Here is a 21,459-nt window from a genome sequence, read left to right as displayed (position 1 = left end):
CTTGGTATCACTTAATATAAAAATCCAGTAATAGGATATTTTTAGAACTTTCTTGCCACTAAATAATCATTGCTACCATTAAGCAGTTATATCATCTACTATTATCTTTTTCATGGTTTCCTCTTCACTTTGTAAGGTGATTTCTACAAGTTAAATATTAGCTTTTTAAAAAAATATAACTGATTACAAAGCTTAATTCTTTACTATGTGCCCATATTCAGAAAAAGAAAAATAAATACCAGAGAATTCATTACCTTGGTTGAATCACTAGTGTATTAGAACACATACTCTTTTCAAAAATAACTTGCAAGGGCTGACTTTCTTGAAAACATACATTATGAGTTCTTCTAATACCTTAAAAAGAATAAATAAACCTTTTAATAATTTTAAGTGCAAAACAAACTATTTAAAAAGTCTAAGTGTCGCAGCCAAACAAAATTAAAGTAACATTTACTATCTATCAGGCAGGTGCATACATAGCTTGAAGGAACACTATTCCTCCATAAATGTGTTTATCGCCCCCTAGTGGACATTATGCAACATGCCGGGTCCTTGGACAGTATCAGTAGAGCTCCCAAGTTCTTTTGAAATACAGGTTAATTCTTAAATTGTGTGTAAGATAGTGATTGCCCATTACAGTTCACGTACTTACAATTCCCTTTCACTACCTTTTATCCACATCTATTATTTCCAGATTTCTGGGACTCTCGGAAGTCAGACATGAACATCTGGTCTGTGAATTCTTTTCTTCCAAGAGGAGGAAGAGAGGAAGAGTGTATAGCTGTAACGGCTATGACCCCAGGTGCCAGGAACTGTAGTACACATTTTACATACATGACCTCTGATCTTCACAATATTCCTATGGTGTAAGCACTTACTCTCAGAAGAGGAAACTGTAGCTGAGAGAGACTGACTTTCCAAGGCTATGCTATTTTAACATGTATAGTCAAAATTTGAACCTAAGTTTGAATACAGAGCCAATGTAATAAAATCCAAGTGGGCTGTAACTTTCTACAGCATAATAATGTTGCAGTGAGAATCAAAAGGGCTCACTAGAAACAATGTTTCTCAACTAACTGGGATTTTTTGGTACCAAATTAATAACAGCAACATTTATTAATTTCTTAAGTATTTACTGACCACCTACTACGTACAAAGCTGCATTAGTTAGTTTTTTATGGATAACAAATCAAAATAACAAACATTTGTTGTTTCTCACAATTCGACTGAGTCCTTCTGGTTTAGGCTGGCTTAGCTGTGGCTGGACGTTTTGGATGGCTTCACTTTCAGGTCTAGGGCCTCAGTAGACAACAGGCATGGCGGGGGCCTGCGGGGCCAGCAGAGGCCTCTCACCACATGGTCCCTCATCCTCCATAAGTCTATACTGTGCTGCATTTATTCTCATGCTGAGGAAAAGTTCCTACTTTAACAGGGGAAACTGCCAGGCCTCTTAAGGCCTAGGCTTGGAACTCACAGAATATCACTTCTATTGCATCTAATTGATAAAGCCCAAGGCAAGCCATGATTCCAGCTGGGGAATCAGACTCCAGCTTTTGAAGAGGGGGGTGTTGCAAATAATTTGTGAGATCTTTTTTTTTTTTGGTAATCTACTACACACGAACAATTTTAGGAGCTGGGGATTAGCAAAGAACAAATCAGACAAAAATCTCTATCCTCATTGTGTTACATTCTAGGGAGAGGAGACAGACAATAAGAAAATAAATAAGTAAATAATATGTCACAGGGTGATAAAGACCACAGAAAAGCAAAGCAGGAAAGACACTAGGGAGTCCCAGTGGTGGTAGGTAGCAATTGCAAATAGAGAGGTCACGAAAGACCTCATGGAAATGACACCATCTGAGTGAAGACTTGGAGGAAGTGAAACGGCAAGTTACATGCTACCTGGGAGAAGGAGCTTACTGGGCAGAGGGCTTCCAACCCATGTAGGATCTCACTGGCCATTGAAAGATCATTGGCTAATACCCTGTGTAAAATGGGGAAGGTGGTTTTGGGTTTGTTTGTTTGTTTTTTTTTGAGAGAGAGAGTTTTGAGCGCTAGAGTAACATAAGCTGACCTATTTCATCTTTGCTTTCGTCCATAAATTTTAGATGTACTACAAAGAGCATGGCATTGTGAAGGATCACTGTGATTTCTATTTGGGGAAGACACAAATCTAAAAAGTTGGCATAGCTTACCTATTTTAAAAAATATTTTCAAGTTACTTTTGGAGGGACACGTAATAGATAGATGCTGACGGTAGAAAGTTCAAAAGATACCAAAGAGACAGTGAAAAGTAAGTCATCCTCCACTCCTGACTCCTGCCAGCCCTGTATCCTCCACAGAGGCAACTACCGTTACCGGTTTCGCAGGTACTGTTCACAAACAGCCCCGGCACACACAGCACAAGCATACCTCTAAATATTTCCCTCAAGCGAATACTGGCATTGCCAAAGATGTCCAGGCTGAGAAATGTCTAATCAGTCATTCCTGATGCTCCTTTTCTTGCCATCGGCTTCCTTCACCTTTTACCTTATGAACAGGTGCTAAACACTTTCAACCTGTGCCTTTGATCACACTGCTCCCTCATCACAGAATGCCTTCCCATTTCTGCCTGCTGGAAACTTACCCAGATGTGATGCCACTAACCAGAAAGCCTTTCCTCTTCAGCTTTCTCTCCTTCGAGTCTCTGGCTCAAAGAACATCCACTGTCCCTTGTTCGAGTAATTTGGCTTGATGTACCTCTTCGCTGTGGTTTTTCTAGTTTCTAGTTTAATAACAATAACAATCTCCCTTGGTAGCATGCAAATGGCATAAACATTTAGAAGTCCTGTTTCCCCCCTGGGTCATTTATAGGCTTTACCTTATGCTGCACAAAGCACTGGACTGTAATGAGACAAGGGATTTTTCATCAGAATTTACTTCTGGGCCACCTGGGTGGCTCAGTGGGTTAAGCGTCAGACTCTGGATTTCGGTTCAGGTCATGACCACGTGGTTTGTGAATTTGAGCCCTGCATTGGGCTGACGGTGCAAAGCCTGCTTGGGATTCTCTCTCTCTCCCTCTCTCTGCCCCTCCCCGACTTGTGCTCTCTCTCACTATAAGTAAACCTTAAAAAAAAAAAGAGGAACTGACTGCCTTCTTTGATAAAATAGTACTATTAACAACAACAACAACAACAGCTGAATTAATGCAAATGCTTAGTAATGTATTTGGCCTAAATTCTGGCATAAGCTCGCTATCTTCTCACAGAACAGTAACAACAATTTAGGGCCCAGGAGCCAGTCGATGGACCATGCTTAGTGGGTGTCTCATACCATCTGCTCCTGCCATGGGATTCCTGGCGCTATGAAAGAATTCTACCTGCCACTTCATAAGCTCTATTTCAAACTTCCCTCAATGGGTCCAGAGAACTCTTTCAAACCTGAAGGGGTACAGCTAAGGACGAACCATTAGTTTGGAGATGTTACATTTGTAGAGTTTAGAATTTTAGGGGCTAGTGATACTTCAAAAATCGTGTAAGTTATTCAAATATTCCTCAATCCCTGTAAGTTCACCATTGAGTTTAAAATCATTAGCACATCTGTAGAATGCCCAAAACTTGAAAACTTGAAGGAGTCCAACCTTCTTGACATCACTTCATTAATATATGCGTATGATTCAAAGTCTCATTTTCATTCAGTATCCCAGTGCACTCCTCTTATGGAAGCTCCCCTCTGTTGGAGTCCTGTCCCCTTGAGCCAGGACAGAACATATTAGCAGATGGTTCATATCCGTGTGTGTTCTTCAGGAACTCATGGACTCATTTTTAGAAACTCTAGGGCCAGTGCAAAAGAAAAGTATGGAGAATTGGTAGAATTATTAATGACATAAATATTTCAGCTAAATCTTGCTTCTCAGTGGTATAAATCCTTTTTTATCTATTTGCAGATGCTAAATAATTCAAGAAATCACTGTTACAGAAATTTTTCATGGTTAGATTTAGAGAAGTCAGTCCTTTTTAGTAGCTCGGTTTTTTTTCAAGTGTTTTCTATCAGTGAAGAGAGACAGATTTACATCACTATCCTTAATTTCTTACCAAATCCCAAATATGTATTTCTAGCAGCTTATTGGCTATCCCTGCCCAGGTGGTTTTTCTCAACTAAATTTGAACGTTTCTCCACCAGATTATAAATATAAAGTTGCAAGCTTTATTTTCTGGGTACACACAGTTTGGGGAAGTATAACTACTTACCTAATTAAGTAGCAGCATCTATCTCCTATGTTCCCCTTCTTTCCTGAGCTGTCCCTTCCCCATTTTGCAGCTGCCATGAGGTTTGGGTGGGATTGACTCTACTTCCAGCATCACTGATGGGCCCTCATTGGTAGAAATTAATTGGTATAATTTTATCCCCCCCCTACAATTAAATTTGGACCAGGTATGATGCTTAAAGAGTGAATTTCCTGGCCACGAAGATTAGTTTAGGTTGGTCCAATCAGAGCAAAGGCAAGAACTTTTGTTTAATGGATACATGAGGTAAGGCTCTCGCTCCCACTGGATGTGAAAGAGGAAGCATCTAGCCTCAGCTGCTGCTGCAAGCCACCTTATTATTGAAAGTTTATCAGAGAAACTAGCCTTAGGATAAGTCACGTGGAGGAAAGGAGAGCTGAGTGAATTTTAAAAAGAAAAAGGAGAGGGAGGGGCACCTGGGTGGCTCAGTCAGTTGAGCGTCTGACTTCACCTCAGGTTGTGATCTCACACTCCATGAGTTTGAGCCTTGTGTCGGGCTCTGTGCTGACAGCTCAGAGCCTGGAACCTGCTTCGGATTCTGTGTCTCCCCCTCTCTCTGCCCCTCCCCTACTCATTCTCCGTCTCCCTCTGTCTCAAAAATAAATAAAAACAATTTAAAAAAGGGGCGCCTGGGTGGCTTGGTCGGTTGGGCGTCCGACTTCGGCTCAGGTCATGATCTCACAGTCCGTGAGTTCGAGCCCCGCGTCGGGCTCTGTGCTGACAGCTCAGAGCCTGGAGCCTGTTTCAGATTCTGTGTCTCCCTCTCTCTCTGCTCCTCCCCTATTCATGCTCTGTCTCTGTCTCAAAGATAAACGTTAAAAAAAAGTTTAAAAAAAATTTAAGAAAAAGGAGAGGGGCACCTGGGTGGCTCAGTCAGTTGAGTGTCTGACTTCAGCTCAGGCCATAATCTCGTGGGTCGTGAGTTCAAACCCCACATAGGGCTTGCCGCTGTCAGCGGAGAGCCTGCTTCGGATCCTCTGTCTCCCTCTCTCTCTGACCACCCCCACTCATGCTCTGTCTCTCAAAAAATAAAATAAAAAGGAGAAGGAAAAGAAGCAGCAGCTGCTGCAGCCTGAACCAAACCCACACCTGTGACCCAATTTTGAACTTTTCATTTCCATGAGCCAATATTTCTCCTTATTGTTAAAGTTAGTTTGAGTTAGATTTTCTGTTGTTGTTTTTTTCCTGTTACTTGCAACTTAAAGCATCCCAACTCATATAGCTTTCCTACAAAAGCTACTGAAAATCAACCAATTGGAGTGCCTGGGTGGCTCAGTCAGTTAAGTGTCAACCCTTGATTTCAGCCCAGGTCATGATCTCACGGTTTGTGAGTTTGAGCCCTACGTTGGAATCCACGCTATTAGTGCAGAGCCTGCTTGGGATTCTCTCTCTCTGCCCCTCCCTTGCTCGTGCTTTCTCTCTCTCAAAATAAATGAATAAACTTTAAAAAAGACAACGAATCACAAGTATGTATTAGACAGTAATCTAATCAATCTGCTTGAGAGATTCTTAAGAAGCTGAAAAGTTGGTTGTTTAAAATCTAGCTGGAAATAAGGGTTGAGGGTAATTGTAATGACAGCAGTCATTGACTCTCTAGTACTTCCTCCATGTCAGACACCACGCTATGTGCTTCACACAAGTGATCTCGCTTTACATTCACAACAACCTCCAAACGCGAGGGTAAGAGTATCCCCACTTTACAGAAAAGAAAATGAAAGTTCAGAGAGCTGATAAGAGAAACACTCTCCAAAGGCCAGATATACAAAGGAAGCCCTGTTATATTTCTAAGTTAGCATGACTGTTCATAAATTTTGTTCAAACCAAAAGGCTGATTAATGGCCTGCCATGCACACGTTGTACATCTGCTTTGAGAACGAGTAACCTAATGAAAATCACATTGTCAATGCTCCTGTTCCTGCATTCCTCGTGATTCCTGCCTATATGCTAATCTATCATCTTTCGAGCTTTTACAAAATGTAGAAACGTATATAACCCTGTAAGAACTGCTCATTCTCTAGAGCACTTTCTCCCCCATGAAGAGTGTGTTTCCCAGGCAGCTGTCCTAACTTGAGCTCGAATAAACTCTTTCTTACTTTCAGAGATTCTAAAAGCTTTGTTCAATTTGTGTTGACAAAGCTTATGCACTTTCACAAAGCTAATAAGAAGCATAGAAGGGGCACCTGGGTGGTTCCGTCAATTAAGTGTCTGACATTGACTCAAGTCATGATCTCATGGTTCCTGGGTTCGAGCCCTGTGTCAGGCTCTGTGCTAACAGCACAGATTCTGTGTCTCCCTCTCTCTCTGCCCCTCCCCCACATGTGCGCGCGCGCTCTCGCGCGCTCTCTCTCTCTCTCTCTCTCTCTCTCAAAAGTAAATAAACATTAAAAAAAAAAGAAGATGGGGTGCCTGGGTGGCTCAGTCGGTTAAGCGTCTGACTTCGGCTCAGGTCATGATCTCACGGTCCGTGAGTTTGACCCGTGCGTCGGGCTCTGTGCTGACGGCTCAGAGCCTGGAGCCTGTTTTGGATTCTGTGTCTCGCTCTCTCTCTGACCCTCCCCTGTTCATGCTCTGTCTCTCTGTCTCAAAAATAAATAAACGTTAAAAAAAATTAAAAACAAAAAAGAAGAAGAAGAAGCAGCACAGAAGAATCCATACCCAAGTCTGTGATGTCAAGGCCTGCTGTGCTTTTAATCATGCTCTTTACGTGATTCTGCTATTACATGAACTAAAGTTCAAAGAAGGGGGAAATCATGTTAAATCATTGATATTTTGCAGGGGAAAAATTAAAGATTATAATACAAATATGAGGTGAAATTTAAGTAAGACATATAAGATCATTGTAACACTACAATAACCTTCCAGAAGACCATTCCGTTACAAAAAAAGATGTGGACTAATATCACAAGCATGAGCTTTTTTTTTTTTGATGTTTATTTATTTTGATAGAGACAGAGACAGAGTGTGAGTCGGGTAGGGGCAGAGAGAGAGGGAGACACAGAATCTGAAACAGGCTTCAGGCTCTGAGCTGTCCACACGGAGCCCGATGTGGGGCTCAAACCCATGAACTGTGAAATCATGACCTGAGCCAAAGTCGAACGCTTAACCAACTGAGCCACCCAAGCGCCCAGCACGAGCTTTTTTAAAGCATACAATTCTACATGCTAATGTCAAATAAAATAGCAGCAATCATAATAAATACAACAAGCTAACAGAGAATGTGCCAATGTTCTTTTAAACACTTTAGAACTATAACTTCCTCTAACTCATCAAATCCTTCCCTAAAACCCAAGGAAGCTGGTACTAACACGACCCTATTTTACACTGGGGGGGAATGAGGCAAACAGATGGAAAATAATTTGCTGAAAGTATCAGCAAAGAAAGGGCAGAGCAGGATTCCACCCTAGACCTTATGGCCTCCAGAGTCCATGCTCTTAACCACCGTGCTATACATACTTAAGCATGTAAATGTCCCGTGGGTACGTTTGAATATCTACCACGCAAGGCTGGGAGGCAGGAAATCTGTTTTACAGCTTCGTGTAACAGAGAGAACGTATAAAAGTTTTGGCTCCTATTACTGTGACTTACTAATTTTGTGACTGTGGGCCAGTTACCATGCTTCCTTCAGCCCCAGATATAATACTGTGTGCCTCTTGGAGGACTTTCAATACAGGTAGGCATTATTCTTTTCTGTTCTTACCAAAGAACGCTGTTACCAAGGCACTCTTAACAGAATATCATCAAGCAGCCAGTTAATTTTAGAATCACCAGTTGTTTGAATTCAAAAAGACATTTAAAAAATTTTTTGGTTTGTATACAGGCCAAGCTTGTGCCACTGATAAGTCAAAAGAGGAAAAACTGAAAACAAATCATTTCATAATACTTCTAGAGAGACAAGATAATACTTTCCAAGTATTTACAATGGCCCTACAACAAAACCACATAAACTCTAAGCAGTAATGCAATGAGAAGTCTTGACATGCACTTTCAATATTCTAAACATGAAAAATATTAACAAAAAACACATGATACTTTAGCTTTAATTATACCTACCATGTCTGCAGAAGAATTCAATAACCACTTTACATTTATCAGATCTGGTGAATATTTTGCACTTCTCTACATTTCTTTCGAGGGAATTCAGGCATCTAAAGATGGGCAGAATTGACTGTAACACAAATACGTTATAGAACATGGTTTGGTGTTCGGTTGTTTGATTAGTTTAAAAGAACTAACAAGAGTATGTATATTTATAAATGAATAGATTTGTTCCCCACGCCCTTTAAGCCATACATTAAATGCAAGGCAGATGTTGTATCACATATAATAAATATTCCTGCAATACAAGAGAAACACAGGGCCACTTATATTTACCTTCATTCCCAATTTGCAATTTAAGTTTGATGAAGTCGAATCATTATCACTCATTTTCACTGAGGTTGACCATTGATAATGTTGAAAAAACACAGGAGAGAAGAGAACACATCCGTATGCTGACCGACAAGAATTCACAGATCTTAAAGCAAGCTGGAAAAATAATAGTTATTAAGGAAAAAAATCAACGTTCTTTAAAGGATTCATTCAAAAAATTCTATTATGTGTAACACTGCAATTAAATATAGGATGTTAACTGCATTCTATGGACTACATTTTACATATGAATTATTATAGATATTAAATAGGTTGCATTATCCACTATGCATTGAATTTGCATACCTACACACACAGGTACACATCTATATTGAACACGTATAGGTATTAACTCTAATATCTTGCATGTTGAAAATGTAAAGTTGTAAACACCTTTTAACTTTAATGCTCAAAGTGGCAGAAAGCAACGTAAAAGGGGGTAAAAAGATTGCAGCAAAACGGCAATCTCTTGTCCTGTCTAAAGGGAGAAACCATCCATCAGCGCCAGCCAATTATTTCCGCTTGGGAATGCTGGCCCCAAACTGTCAGATATTAAGTTTTCAAGAGAAGCAGAAAACTCCGATCTTTATGTGGACTCCCAATTTTTTAAGTTTAGAAAATTCTTTTTTTTTTTTTTTAAACACAGTGCAGTCCCACAAAACACTTCTGCAAGCAATATCTAGCTTCTCAACCACCAGTTTGCAATTTCTGGTTTAAATCTCTTGTGGTTCTCTGCATGCTTTTTAAGTTTAATATGCTCTAAATGTATTCAGATATGGAAAATAAAGACGAACAATGAAACGGATAATTACAATTTCTGGATTTCATAGTAAACATTCAATCTGGACTGGGATCTATAAACAACTTCTTTTGCCTTAATAGATGGTCTATTGGTCACTTTTCTTACTTACACCTTTTTCAGATGGGTCTAACCACAGCTCGTCACTGACTCGTGATAGAGCTTGGATTGCTTTCCCAAATACTACGGAGCAAAAGAAAGGTATGGTTTACATTTTTTCTCTCAAACAATAACAGCAAATTGTAGGACTACTTCAGCATTCACAGGACTCAAGATAAATTCATAAAGAACAGTCTTTTATACACTAATGCTACAAATTGCTTTAAATACAGAATAATACTCTTGACAAAATGCTAGACACATAGTAAGAGATCAATAAATTTACAGAATGAGTGTGCAAAATGATAAAATGCAGTAACATTCTTCCTTTCTGTACTGTAGCAAGCCAATTTCCATACTAATGTATTTTTAGACTTGGTTTACCACCCCGCCCCCCGCCCAAAAAAAAGAACTGTGAAAATAGAGCATGGAGAGGTTGAAGGGATTCAATAACTTCACAGGTGGCAAGGTCGAAACAAGTCACATGAAAGAAATTAGAGGCATTTAAGATGCATCTCTGAAATTTGAAGGTAGCACGCAAAATGCCAGATCTCAGATCTCACCAAACACACTCAGATGCCCTGTAACAGAGGCTAGGATGAATGACATATTGGTCTAATCTGGTATGACACAGTTCATATTCTTATGAATTATGAATAAGTACAAAATGTGACAAATGGATATGGAATACTATGCTGCAATAAAAATGGATGGCCACAGCAATCCACGGAACAGTAGAAAAAAGAAAAATTAATTCCAGAACATAAAATCAGGTTACAATATTAAGAATCAAGGGTGTGTGAATTGGGTGTGCCAGTGTCAAACTGAGATGGGACGACCAATGGTGGGCGGGGGAGGGGAAAGAGGCATTTTTCCCTTTTACCACTTCACATTCAACACTTTTTCCTAGAGCTGCCTGTTGCAGACCCTTCATTCCTCCAATGACTAGGTTTTGAGCACCCACTATGTTTGGGGTACAACCCAAGGCAATGGGAGTAGAGCAGTGAACAGGACAGGAACGGTTCTGCCCTCACCATACATACAGTCCAGGAGAAAAAGCAAAAACAATCATACAAATTGCTTAGCGAGAACTGAGCTATATACTGCAAGAGAACTTCCTAGAACTCTGAGAACATGGAACAGCTGAGGGCCTGTGCTTCCCTTTCCTGTTCATTACTACTATTCCATATTTGTCCTCAACACAGAGCAAGCCAGCCACAACACAAGATGCCTTTCTAGGATCACTTCACACCTTACAAAATGTAGGAAACCACTGTTTTCCTAAATAGAAACTTTAGGAAGTTTCTGAAAAACCTTGTTTAAGTACTATTTGTAACATGTAATAGTTCCTATACACTCCCATCTATTATTGAGCTCTTTACATGCATCTCCATTTCATTCCTACAAGGCCTATAATGAAAACGTTACTATTTTCATTTTACAGATGAAGAAACTGAGCACCCCCCCGCCCCCGGCCAAGTGATTCAGTGGCTTGTTCCAGGTCACATGTCAAAAAATAGCATTTGGAATAAAAAACAGGTTGATGCTTTTCTCGTGGCACTAAAACACTTCAAGGGTCTAAACATTATTTTTTCTCCCAACTCCACCCAACACTGTCCTCATCAGCGCTCCCAATCTCTGTTCCAATGTGCAACTTCATTTCATGGACACCCAAGAAAATAAATACTACGCATAAATAAAAGCAGATGGGCTCTCTTTCTTCCCTCAGAAGCTACTAGAAGCTTGGGTGGGCGGCGGCTGTTTGTGGCCAGGCCTTGTGTCGCCAGTCATTGAGCATAAGAGCAAAGGAGAAGACCCTGAGGCTGAACCTGAGGCTTTCTCTTTTCTTATTCTTTTACTTTTTTTTTTTTTTTTTTTGGTTTTCCTTTTTCTACAAAGGTAGGCAAAAAAGGTCGCTCCACCTTTCACCTGACTGCCGCTCATCCCGCACTTCAGCATGGCCGCAGCCCTAACAAGCAGGGCCCCGAGGCGCGCCTCAGCTCGACGGCCCCAGGTGCCCGGATGTCGGCCGCACCCTCCGAAGCTTCGAGATCTTACTCCTCCCGCCACCCTCCCTTTCCCAAAGGGCAGCTAAGTTTGACGTCGCGGAAGGGCCTGTACGGGCCTCCGTAGGCCGTCTCCCGTCGACCTCCTCTGTCATTGGTTGAGAGCGAGGTGGGCGGGTCGCCCCGGAGCCCGAGGAAGAAGGCGGCGGCGGCGGTGGTGACTGAGCGCAGCCCTGTGACAGGATGGTGAGGAGTGCAGATGCGGCGGCCGAGGCCTAGCTCTCGGCCGCGGTGCTGCATCGTTGGGAGACGTTGGGAATCTCTGAGCGAGGGCATGGGCGATCTCGGGGGCGTGGCGGGCGCAGCCCAGGTCCGGGCCTGGAGAAGGCCCAGGGGGAGGGCAGGGGCAGCCACCGCTGGGTGCGGCCGGCTCGCACCCCCGCCCCAGGGACCGGAGGACGTCCGAGGGCGAAAGGGCCCCCCTCAGCGACTCGTCCTGTCACGAAACCCGCGCGCCCGAGCCGGGAAAGACCTTTGGGCCTGGTCCTCTAGCTCCTGAGAAAGGGGCATGGTCCCCTCCGTTTCCAGACGTTTCCCTACTCCTTTTCCTTAAAAGGCACCTCCCGCTGGTGAGGGTATACCAGTTGCCTGCCGCTTGCGTGGAACGCTGGCTTCTCGGATGCAAAATGGGAACTAACGAGCAGAATCCCCTATCCATTTTAGTTTGCCGTCCGAGGAAAGGGAATACAAACTATCCCCTTAGCCCCTGCACTTTAGTGCAGCTGCCATTGAAAATTGGTAGTGAGTCCTCAAAGGACTGGATGTGGCTCTTAGAATGGCTGGAACTGTTGTTTCCTTAATGGTTTATGAGCTCCTTGAAATTGGAAACATTTGTGAATGTGTACATTTTTTCCGGGTAAGGAGCCAGTGTGGGTGCCGGGGCGGGGGGTAGTTTTGTGGAGCTTCACCTCGTCAGACTCATCAGACTGCCCTGCCCGCTTCAAGGCCAAACCCCACCCGCTGGCCTCCAGTAGGTGTCCGCCCCTACGACCGTCTTATATAAAAACTCGGGAGCTGCTACTGGAGAGGACTCCGAGCTACGATCAGATTTTCAAAGGTGTCCTTCACTCCCTGAAAAGTTAACCTGTTCAGAAGGAGCTCTGATTATCTTGGTGTTTGTGTTGGTGAGGGTAACTGTGAAGGGACTTCTATTTCTGATGGGCATCCATTGCACGTTTTAAGATTCCCACGATTGTGTGACAAGCATAGCCTTGGAGGTGGTTGTAGACATGACAGCCAAAGATTTATGGTCTGTGCGTCTTTGTATACGTGAAAGGTTTTTAACCCTGTCTTTTGATTTTTGCTTCTAAGCAGACTCCAGTTTGGAGTGATCGGTTTACAATAATTTTGAGGCAGTTATTCCTGAGAGAAGATGACATATGATTCCATACTCATGTTCCTGAAGGGTTTTTTGAGAAATGAACACTTTAAAAAAAATTTTTTTCGTTTTAACGTTTATTTATTTTTGAGACAGAGAGAGAGCATGAACAGGGGAGGGTCAGAGAGAGAGGGAGACACAGAATCTGAAGCAGGCTCCAGGCTCTGAGCTGTCAGCACAGAGCCCAACACGGGGCTCGAACCCACAGACTGTGAGATCATGACCTGAGCCGAAGTCAGACGCTCAACCGACTGAGCCACCCAGGCGCCCCGAGAAATGAACACTTTTTAAGGGGAGTTACACTGGAACATTACTTGTCATGTGAGATAGAACTGGGCAAATTTAGCATTAGCGGACTCTTTGATGGTTAAAAACTTTTTATTTGGCAAAGTAGACTAGAAATATTCAACACCTGGTATACAGGGTCTGTGGGCAGCAAATTCAGGTGTGGAGAAGGTCCAGTTGTAGCTGGAGGAATGTGTTTGGTTTTGTATCATCTTTCGTCGGTGGCTTCATCACTTGATAATGTATTCATAGTGCTGTGTTAGATCTTCTATACAAAATAATGATCTAGCTGCAGCATAAATTTTCCAACTACTAGAATTTTGAGCATAAGAGAATTAAAATCAGTATACTTGAGGAATTAGTCCTTACGCATCCAGAAAATGTTAGCTTTCATTTACATTGTTACTGGTGAATTTTCCAAATTGTTTTACAAAATTTGAAACAGAACAGGAAACAAAAGAGATTGGAATCATGGTAGAGAAGAGTAGGAGAAGTAGAAAAAATCGACAAGGCAAATTTCTTTTACAGTGCGTTTGTGTGTGTGTGTCCGTGTGTGTGTCATGTTTAAAAATACAGCAAATGGTTCTTTTGGTATTGTTTTGAGCAAAGCCAATTTTTAACATTTTCTTTCATAACACTCAGAAATCATTAACAAGTGTTTGCATATTCATTTGATATGAGTTTTTGTTGCTCTGTTTTTGGTTTGTTTCTTTTCGTTGCTTTCTTTTAACATTGGTCATGTTTCACCCTTTTTTTTCATTCCCCTGTCTGCAATCAACTTCTTCATTCCACTAAGGCTGGGCACAGAGTAAGTTTCTTCTCTTAGCTCCTACTAACAATGGTGGTCGGGTGGCTGATTATTGGGATTTCACCCTTTTACAATCTATCAAATAGGAAATAACCAAATTCCTATGCTTTGATTGGGTTGGTTCTTTATTTAAATTTAACAAAGCTGCCATTTCTAGGATCTTTTGCTGTCTCAAAGGACTACAAACTTTGCCTAACCTGAACTGTCAAAAGTGTGGAATTTGGGCAAGGACGTTCCTCAGAGTATGACATTTGTTATGTGACACTATCTCCCCTATAACTTAGTCACCTATATGAAATGAGAGTCTTACTAAGAATCTTTACTGGTTTGAGATAATTTTTGTTTGGTCATTCATATAGTTATATCTTTAGACTGCTAATATCTTTAGACTTAGGCATAATCCGTAATACGTGATAGAATTTAGGTCATCAGTCATTACAAAGTATCGTGTCTTACTAATATTCTTTCTAGCACATTCAGATTCAACAGCTGATTATCAGTCCCAAAGATTTTGAACCTGTTATATATAGATGTATTCCCTTTTATGAGTAGTTGGAGGGTTTTTTTTTTTTTAATATAGACATCTATTTTCTACCTTTTTCTCAAATGCCAGCTTCCCACATTAACTATGTACTTCAATCCATATCTGAAGGGATCCCCCTCTAAAGATGAAGATTGTTCTGTCTCCAGGTACTTTTGCATTGATTACCAGTGAGGGTGGAAACTTCATAGTGGTCTTTAGTTTTACAGTAAGATGTTTTATCCACTAAGATCTGGATTGAAACAATTAAGTCATTGAACAAATAACCAGCTGAAACCACACTTTAAAAAGAAGAAACTTATTTAACAATTTCTTTTAAAGTATGCTAATTGTGTAACCTCGTGTTACTCTGTGTCCTGATAACAGCTCCTTTCCTTTGTAATCATGTTGATATTTGTTGCAAGATGAATCAAGTTTGTTTTAGTAATAATTTTAGTTTGACACATTTTCATTTTTGATTAATTTCAGTTTACAAAGTCTATGGTGGCAAAACTATTTTCTGATTGTATCGTATTTATTTAATGTTTTCTTTGTTAATATTAAGGAATAGTCATGCCTTCCTTAAAAGCAGTTAAAGGGCATGTACATTTATGGACGGAATGTCTGTGTGGGAAAACATCCTGTTACAGAATGAGGGTGCTTATACTAATCAACATAAGAAATTGATTATTGTCCTTTGGGGGGCAGATATTACTTCAAAATGACCTTTTGACAATATTCCATTAAATGACTGAATCAAATAATGTTTATATTCAAATCTTGAATTTTCAAAATTAAAATTTTACAGGATTGAGGGGTTTTTTTACTCTTTTATACTTAAGTGCAAAATTTATTTTTGTCATCTGAGACTATGTTGCAACTCTAAACCACCTCCTGCTAAATTCATGACTTATTTAGTTGATCTCTTTTTTGTTTTGTTTTGTTTTAATCTCTAATGCACATGAAAGACTGTGAAAATGTTATTTTAAATTTGGGAACCAAACTGAGGGTACATAGGCAATTTAATCTAGACAGTAGAAATATGACAGGATTTTTAATAAGGAAAGAAGATAACAGAGATCATAATTCAAAAGCACGTGTTTGTCCTATTGAAACTCTTTGAAGCATAGGCTGTTTTTATTCCTATATACTGTAGAACTAATTGTTTTAAGTAGAATATTATAAATTTTGGCTACTGCTCCTCCATATAGTTTAGTAAACAGTCTAGTAAACATAAATTACAGAATTAAGTTTTTTCTCTATCACTACATTTTTAGCAATTCTCTTTATTAATGTTCCTGGAACATTGGAATCAGTATATTAGGTTTTACATTATAGCTGGAGAACTAGCAATTACCGTATCACACCTCAAAAATGCCAAATCCCATAGGACCCAGTAGTGTATTTTTCATTTTGCAATTTTTTAAGTGTCATTTATAGGTCTCTAAATGAATTGCTTTAGAAAGCCCAATTTTATTCTTGGTAAATTGAATGATGACCTGTATTGTGAATGCACACCTATTTATGACCAAAATAAGGTTGATTAGAACAGAGTAAGTTACCATATATGTGTTTGTTTAAATGGTCATGTTAAGAACTGTATGGATAACTTATGCTCTTATATGGGTTCTGGAATCTCTGCTTAATTTAATTTAAAAGGGGAGTTAAGAGAGAACATCTTGTTTTGACATCATGTTTGACATGACACCTTGTCTCACCTTGACACTTTAAAGTTGGTGTTGGTATTAGGAGACCTGCACATCCCACACCGGTGCAACAGTTTGCCGGCTAAATTCAAAAAACTGCTGGTGCCAGGAAAGATTCAGCACATTCTCTGTACTGGAAACCTTTGCACCAAAGAGAGTTATGACTATCTCAAGACTCTGGCCGGTGATGTTCATATTGTGAGAGGAGACTTCGATGAGGTGATGTATTTCTCTTTCCATTCACAACTATTTCTTTTTCTTAATTCTTACATATATAAGCTTTATTCTTTACACCTTAGTTTTTCAACTGTGAAGGTCTTTTGTTGTTGTTAACATCCCAAATGCAATTTTTTAAGCTTATTTATTTATTTTGAGCAAGGCGGGGGTGGGGGGGGAGTGGCAGGGAGAGAATCCCAAGGAGGCTCCACACTCTGAACTGAGCCTGACGTTGGGTTCGATCCCATTACCGTAAGTAAGATCATGACCTGAGCGGAAATCAAGTCGTTGGATGCTCAACAACTAAGCCATGCAGGTGCCCCCCAAATACCAATTTCCTACACATACTTGTTTCTTACTCTTTGCAAATCACTGATAGCTTACTCAATAAGCATATTAAATACTTGTTCTGACTAAATTGATATGGACTAAAAGTGATTGTGTTGCTATTTTTTGTAGTGATATCATTTAGTTTATAAAGTTTTTTTTTAATTTTTTTAATGTTTATTATTTTTGAGAGAGAGTGTGAGAAGAGGAGGGGCAGAGAGAGAGAGAAGCAGGCTCCAGGCTCCTAGCTGTCAACACAGAACCCGATGAGGAGCTCGAACTCACAAACTGTGAGATCATGAAGTCAGATGCTTAACTGACTGAGACACCCAGGAGCCCTATAAAGTTTTTATTACTTCTCACCACCACCTCTACTACCCTGTTCCAAGCCACCATATCACTCTTAAATTCCAGCTTTCTCATTCTACCCTTCCTTCCTCCACAATTTTTTCTCTAAGTAGCAACCAGTGTGATCCTTTTTAGGCGAAGTAACATCACATCACCACTCTGCTGAAAACCCTGCTGTGGCTCCCTAACTCCAGGGTTGACAATAAAGGGGCATGGGGAAGTTTTGAGGACTTGATAGAACTGCTCTGGGTTTGATTGTGGTAGAGCTTACATGACTATATTTATCAAAAACCCTTGAATTGTACACTAAAAAGGGTAAATTTACTGTATGTGAATTATACCTCAATAAACCTGACTTTAAGGAAAAAAGTTCTGGGATTCCAGCTTTGCCCATTAGTTATTAATGAGATTTTAGGCAAATTACATCCTCTTAGTTTCCTCTCACATAAATGATTGGAATAGATGATTTTTAAGGCCCGTACTCATACTAACACTGTATGATTTAGCATGGTAAATCTGATACTAGTGTAAAAAATTGCCTTTTATTTCTGGGAATATAAGCTTTTTCATAAATTAACTTAATTGGTACTGTTTAATGGGATTCCTTTATATCAAACTGAGTAAGTATAGTGTCTTTTTCTTTTTTTAGTGGATACAAAAAAAAAAAAAAAGAGTTCAGGGATACCTGGGTGGTTCAGTCAGTTTAGCATCTGACTGTTGGGTTTCAGCTCAGGTCATGATCTTGTTGTTCATGAGTTTGAGCCCTGCATCAGGCTCTGCACTGACAGTGAGGAGCCTGTTTGGGATTCTCTCTGTCTCCCTCCGTCCCTCCTTTGCACACATTCTCTCCCCCCTCTCTCAAAATAAATAACCTAAAAAAATAAATTAAAAAAAGATTTCGGGTAACTTTCCACCTGAGAGCAAAAGACAGGGAGATGAGAAGGAAGGCACAGACTTCTTGTCAATAATTAGAATATAGGTTTGGTTTGTTAAAAACATATTTGGGTTTCTGCTTGTGTTATGCTAAAGACAGTTTCAGTAGCAAGAATTAAAATTTTTTGCTTCTGATTGCTAAATTCACAGACCGTGGAGCCATACTACCAGGGTTTAGATCTTGGCTCAACCACTTATTACTAAGGTGTGACCTTAAGCAAGTTATTTTAACCTCTCTGTGCCTCAGTTTCCTCATCCATAAAATGGGGGTCATAACAGAAGCTACCTTTTAGGATTGTTCGTAAGTATTAAATAGGTTGATATTTATAAAGCCCTTGGGATAGTGCCTGCTTTATACTAAGTACTGAATAAGTGCTAACTATCATTATTATTTGAAACCATCTATATAATTATTAAAGCCTGGGATACAATTTGAACACACCTAGCTTATAGGTTGTATGCCTAGAATTCTTAGGTAGAGGAAACTCACAAATTTGGGGGAGTAATTATTCTCCACAGCATGCCCCAAAGAACCTATATTCTACAAAACAAACAAACAAACAAACAAAAAACCCCACAAGAAAGGGATTGCATGATAAATTCCAGTTTATCTGGAGTAAGTTATGTTTTGAGCATAGTTGTAGCCTTAGAGACTGAGAAATAATCAAGTATTTAACAAATGGGGGGTGCCTGGGTGGCTCAGTCGGTTAAGCATCTAACTTTGGCTCAGGTTATGATCTCATAGCTCATGAGTTTGAGCCCTGCATAGGGCTCTGTGCTGACAGCTCAGAGTCTGGAGCCTGCTTCGGATTCTGTGTCTCCCTCTCTGTCCCTCCCCTGGCTGTGCTCTCTCTCTCAGAAATAAACATTTAAAAATATATATTTAATAGGGGTGCCTGGGTGGCTCAGTTGGTTGGGTGTCTGACTTTGGCTCAGGTCATGATCTAGTGGTCCGTGAGTTCAAGCCCCGTATTGGGCTCTGTGCTGACAGCTCAGAGCCTGGAGCCTGCTTTGGATTCTGTGTCTCCCTTTCTCTCTGACTGTCCCCTTCTCACACTCTCTTTCTCTCTCAAAAATAAACATTAAAAAAATTTTTTTAAATATGTATATATTTAATAAATGTATTGGTTGTGGAGGACTGTATCAAAACATCCATATGGGATTGAATGTTTAAGCAGGTTGTTTTTTAAACATAAGTATCTCTGAAATATATATATGTTTTCATGTCTGTTTCTTATCTTAGAATCTGAATTATCCAGAACAGAAAGTTGTGACTGTTGGGCAGTTCAAAATTGGTTTGATCCATGGGCATCAAGTTATTCCTTGGGGAGACATGGCCAGCTTAGCCCTGTTGCAGAGGCAGTTTGATGTGGACATTCTTATCTCGGGACACACACACAAATTTGAAGCATTTGAGCATGAAAATAAATTTTACATTAATCCAGGTTCTGCCACTGGAGCATATAATGCCTTGGAAACGTAAGTAGGAATTTGGGGATTTTTTAAAGTTAATAATTGCATGTGTCGTGTTTCATAAAGGAGAAATGCAGCCATTTCAGTGATAGCCTTTTTGGCATTCTTCTTTGGGTGATTATTCTTTTTAATATGTAACAACTCGAATTCTCCTTGAATCCAAATTGTCATTGTAAATTGAAATTTTTAGTGCGGTGCTTTTTAGTACAAAACACTGACATTATTTATATTTTCTTTCAGAAACATTATTCCTTCATTTGTGTTGATGGATATCCAGGCTTCTACAGTTGTCACTTATGTGTATCAGCTAATTGGAGATGATGTGAAAGTAGAACGAATTGAATACAAAAAATCTTAAAAGCCAGGCCTATCTTGCTGGTTTTTTTTTTCATTCCCTGTTCAAATCAAGTAATTAAACATTTATGAGCCACAGAATTGTATCACTTTTATAATATTTTGCAGTAAAATATAATATCTTCTGTTAATACAGTGTTCCAAGCTTCTTATAAACTGTTAAGAATATATTCCGTTCCCATATATGATTTATATGAAAAAATGTCCACCACCCAGTAAATGGTCACGTGTTAAGAAAAATTTATCCTTGTAAATATCTTCAAAGTTGATATTTGGAACTTTATTACAAAAATAGTGCATGAGGAAAAAGAATCTAGACTTTCTTGTATACATTTTTCTCTTCACTAATAAACAATTAACCATTTATACTTTCTTGGTAAACTTGTTTTAATTTTTTAAAATCATAAAAGGGGTAACTGGCTGCTCAAGCATCCAACTCTTAATTTTGGCTTGGGTCATGATCTCACAGTTTGTGAGATCTGTGCTAACAAGGCAGAGCCTGTTTGGGATTCCTGCCCACCCCCCCCCCCCCCACCTCTCCCCTGCACCTGTGTGTGTGCGCTCTCTCTCTCTCTCTCTCTCTCTCAAAATAAATAAACTTTAAAAAAAAGAAATAAAATAGGCTCCTGGGTGGCTCAGTCGGTTAAGCACCCAACTTTGGCTCAGATCATGATCTTGTGGTTCATGGGTTTGAGCCCCGCATTGGGCTCTCTGCTGTCCGTGTGGAACCCACTTCAGTTCCTCAGTCTCTCTCTTTCTGCCCCTTCCCCGCTCTCTCTCTCTCAAAAATAAATACACATTTTTTTTAAAGTTAAAAATTCTTGGGGCGCCTTGGGTGGCTCAGTCAGTTGAGAGTCTAACTTCAGCTCAGGTCATGATCTCACAGTCCATGGGTTCGAGCCCCACATCGGGCTCTGTGCTGACAGCTCAGAGCCTGGAGCCTGCTTTGGATTCTGTGTCTCCCTCTCTCTCTGCCCCTCCCCTGCTCATGCTCTGTCTCTCTCTGTCAAAAATAAATAAAACATTAAAAAATAATAAAGTTAAAAATTGTTTTAAATAAAAAATAAAAGGAAATTAAATGCACCTAGGCATTAAAGTGATGAGGTAGATGGAGTGACCTTTCAGGGTGCTCTCATTTCTTACAACATTCTGGGTCATAATGTTGGGCTCAGATTTGATTTTCCAAAGAATATACTATATTGACATATTAAATCAGCAATAATTCCTCAAACTGTTGCTTTAAATTGCCCTATTCCTATTTTTCAAGTTTTAACTGTGTGTTTATGTGTATGTGTGTATACGTATTTTTTTAAACAGTAATGTTTAGAAATTCCGGAAGCACACTAGAGTGAATACATAATGTAAAGAATCCTCTGATTAGTACAGTTACTCCCAACTCTAGCTTGAGAGGCCAAGTGTTTGTGTGGCAATTTTCATAAAATAGGGCAAATTGATATTTTTAAGTTGTTTTCAAG

At 40.0% G+C, this 21,459-nt stretch overlaps 2 protein-coding genes across 8 annotated transcripts in view; one reads left to right on the top strand and one right to left on the bottom strand.

Annotated features, from left to right (window-relative positions):
• Nucleotides 1-11,642, bottom strand: part of RAD9B (RAD9 checkpoint clamp component B) — a 31,644-nt gene extending 20,002 nt beyond the window's left edge. For 3 of the 7 annotated variants that reach the window (XR_008291821.1, XM_053206436.1, XM_015063756.3), the window contains exons 1-5: nt 11,493-11,642; nt 9,584-9,654; nt 8,637-8,789; nt 8,316-8,430; nt 255-354 (exon numbers count right to left, since the gene is read on the bottom strand). Coding sequence is in view for 6 of the 7 variants with exons in the window: in XM_053206436.1 (XP_053062411.1) it covers nt 255-354; nt 8,316-8,430; nt 8,637-8,789; nt 9,584-9,654; nt 11,493-11,529 (476 nt within the window). In the remaining variant the exon portion in view is untranslated. Of the gene's footprint in view, nt 1-254; nt 355-3,619; nt 3,770-8,315; nt 8,431-8,636; nt 8,790-9,484; nt 9,655-11,492 lie in introns of those variants that run through there. The other 4 variants (XM_027044177.2, XM_027044176.2, XM_015063755.3 and 1 more) reach the window with 4 other exon arrangements.
• Nucleotides 11,643-11,673: 31 nt separating this feature from the next.
• VPS29 (VPS29 retromer complex component) lies at nt 11,674-20,352 on the top strand. The gene is made up of 4 exons (XM_027044183.2): nt 11,674-11,822; nt 16,361-16,552; nt 19,401-19,636; nt 19,871-20,352. The coding sequence occupies exons 1-4, from the start codon at nt 11,820-11,822 to the stop codon at nt 19,986-19,988; spliced, it is 549 nt and encodes a 182-aa protein (XP_026899984.1). The 5' UTR covers nt 11,674-11,819; the 3' UTR covers nt 19,989-20,352.
• Nucleotides 20,353-21,459: the final 1,107 nt, after the last annotated feature.

The sequence above is a fragment of the Acinonyx jubatus genome, chromosome D3 (genome assembly GCF_027475565.1).
Source record: "Acinonyx jubatus isolate Ajub_Pintada_27869175 chromosome D3, VMU_Ajub_asm_v1.0, whole genome shotgun sequence".
NCBI classification, from domain to species: Eukaryota; Metazoa; Chordata; class Mammalia; order Carnivora; family Felidae; genus Acinonyx; species Acinonyx jubatus.
This window is presented reverse-complemented; position numbering and strand designations above follow the sequence as displayed.

What these genes read in the sequence shown, in the direction of transcription:
- VPS29 (XM_027044183.2), top strand. An exon ending in TGAGAGGAGACTTCGATGAG is followed by an intron (nt 16,553 to 19,400) that starts GTGATGTATTTC and finishes TTCTTATCTTAG; the next exon opens with AATCTGAATTATCCAGAACA. An exon ending in GCATATAATGCCTTGGAAAC is followed by an intron (nt 19,637 to 19,870) that starts GTAAGTAGGAAT and finishes ATTTTCTTTCAG; the next exon opens with AAACATTATTCCTTCATTTG.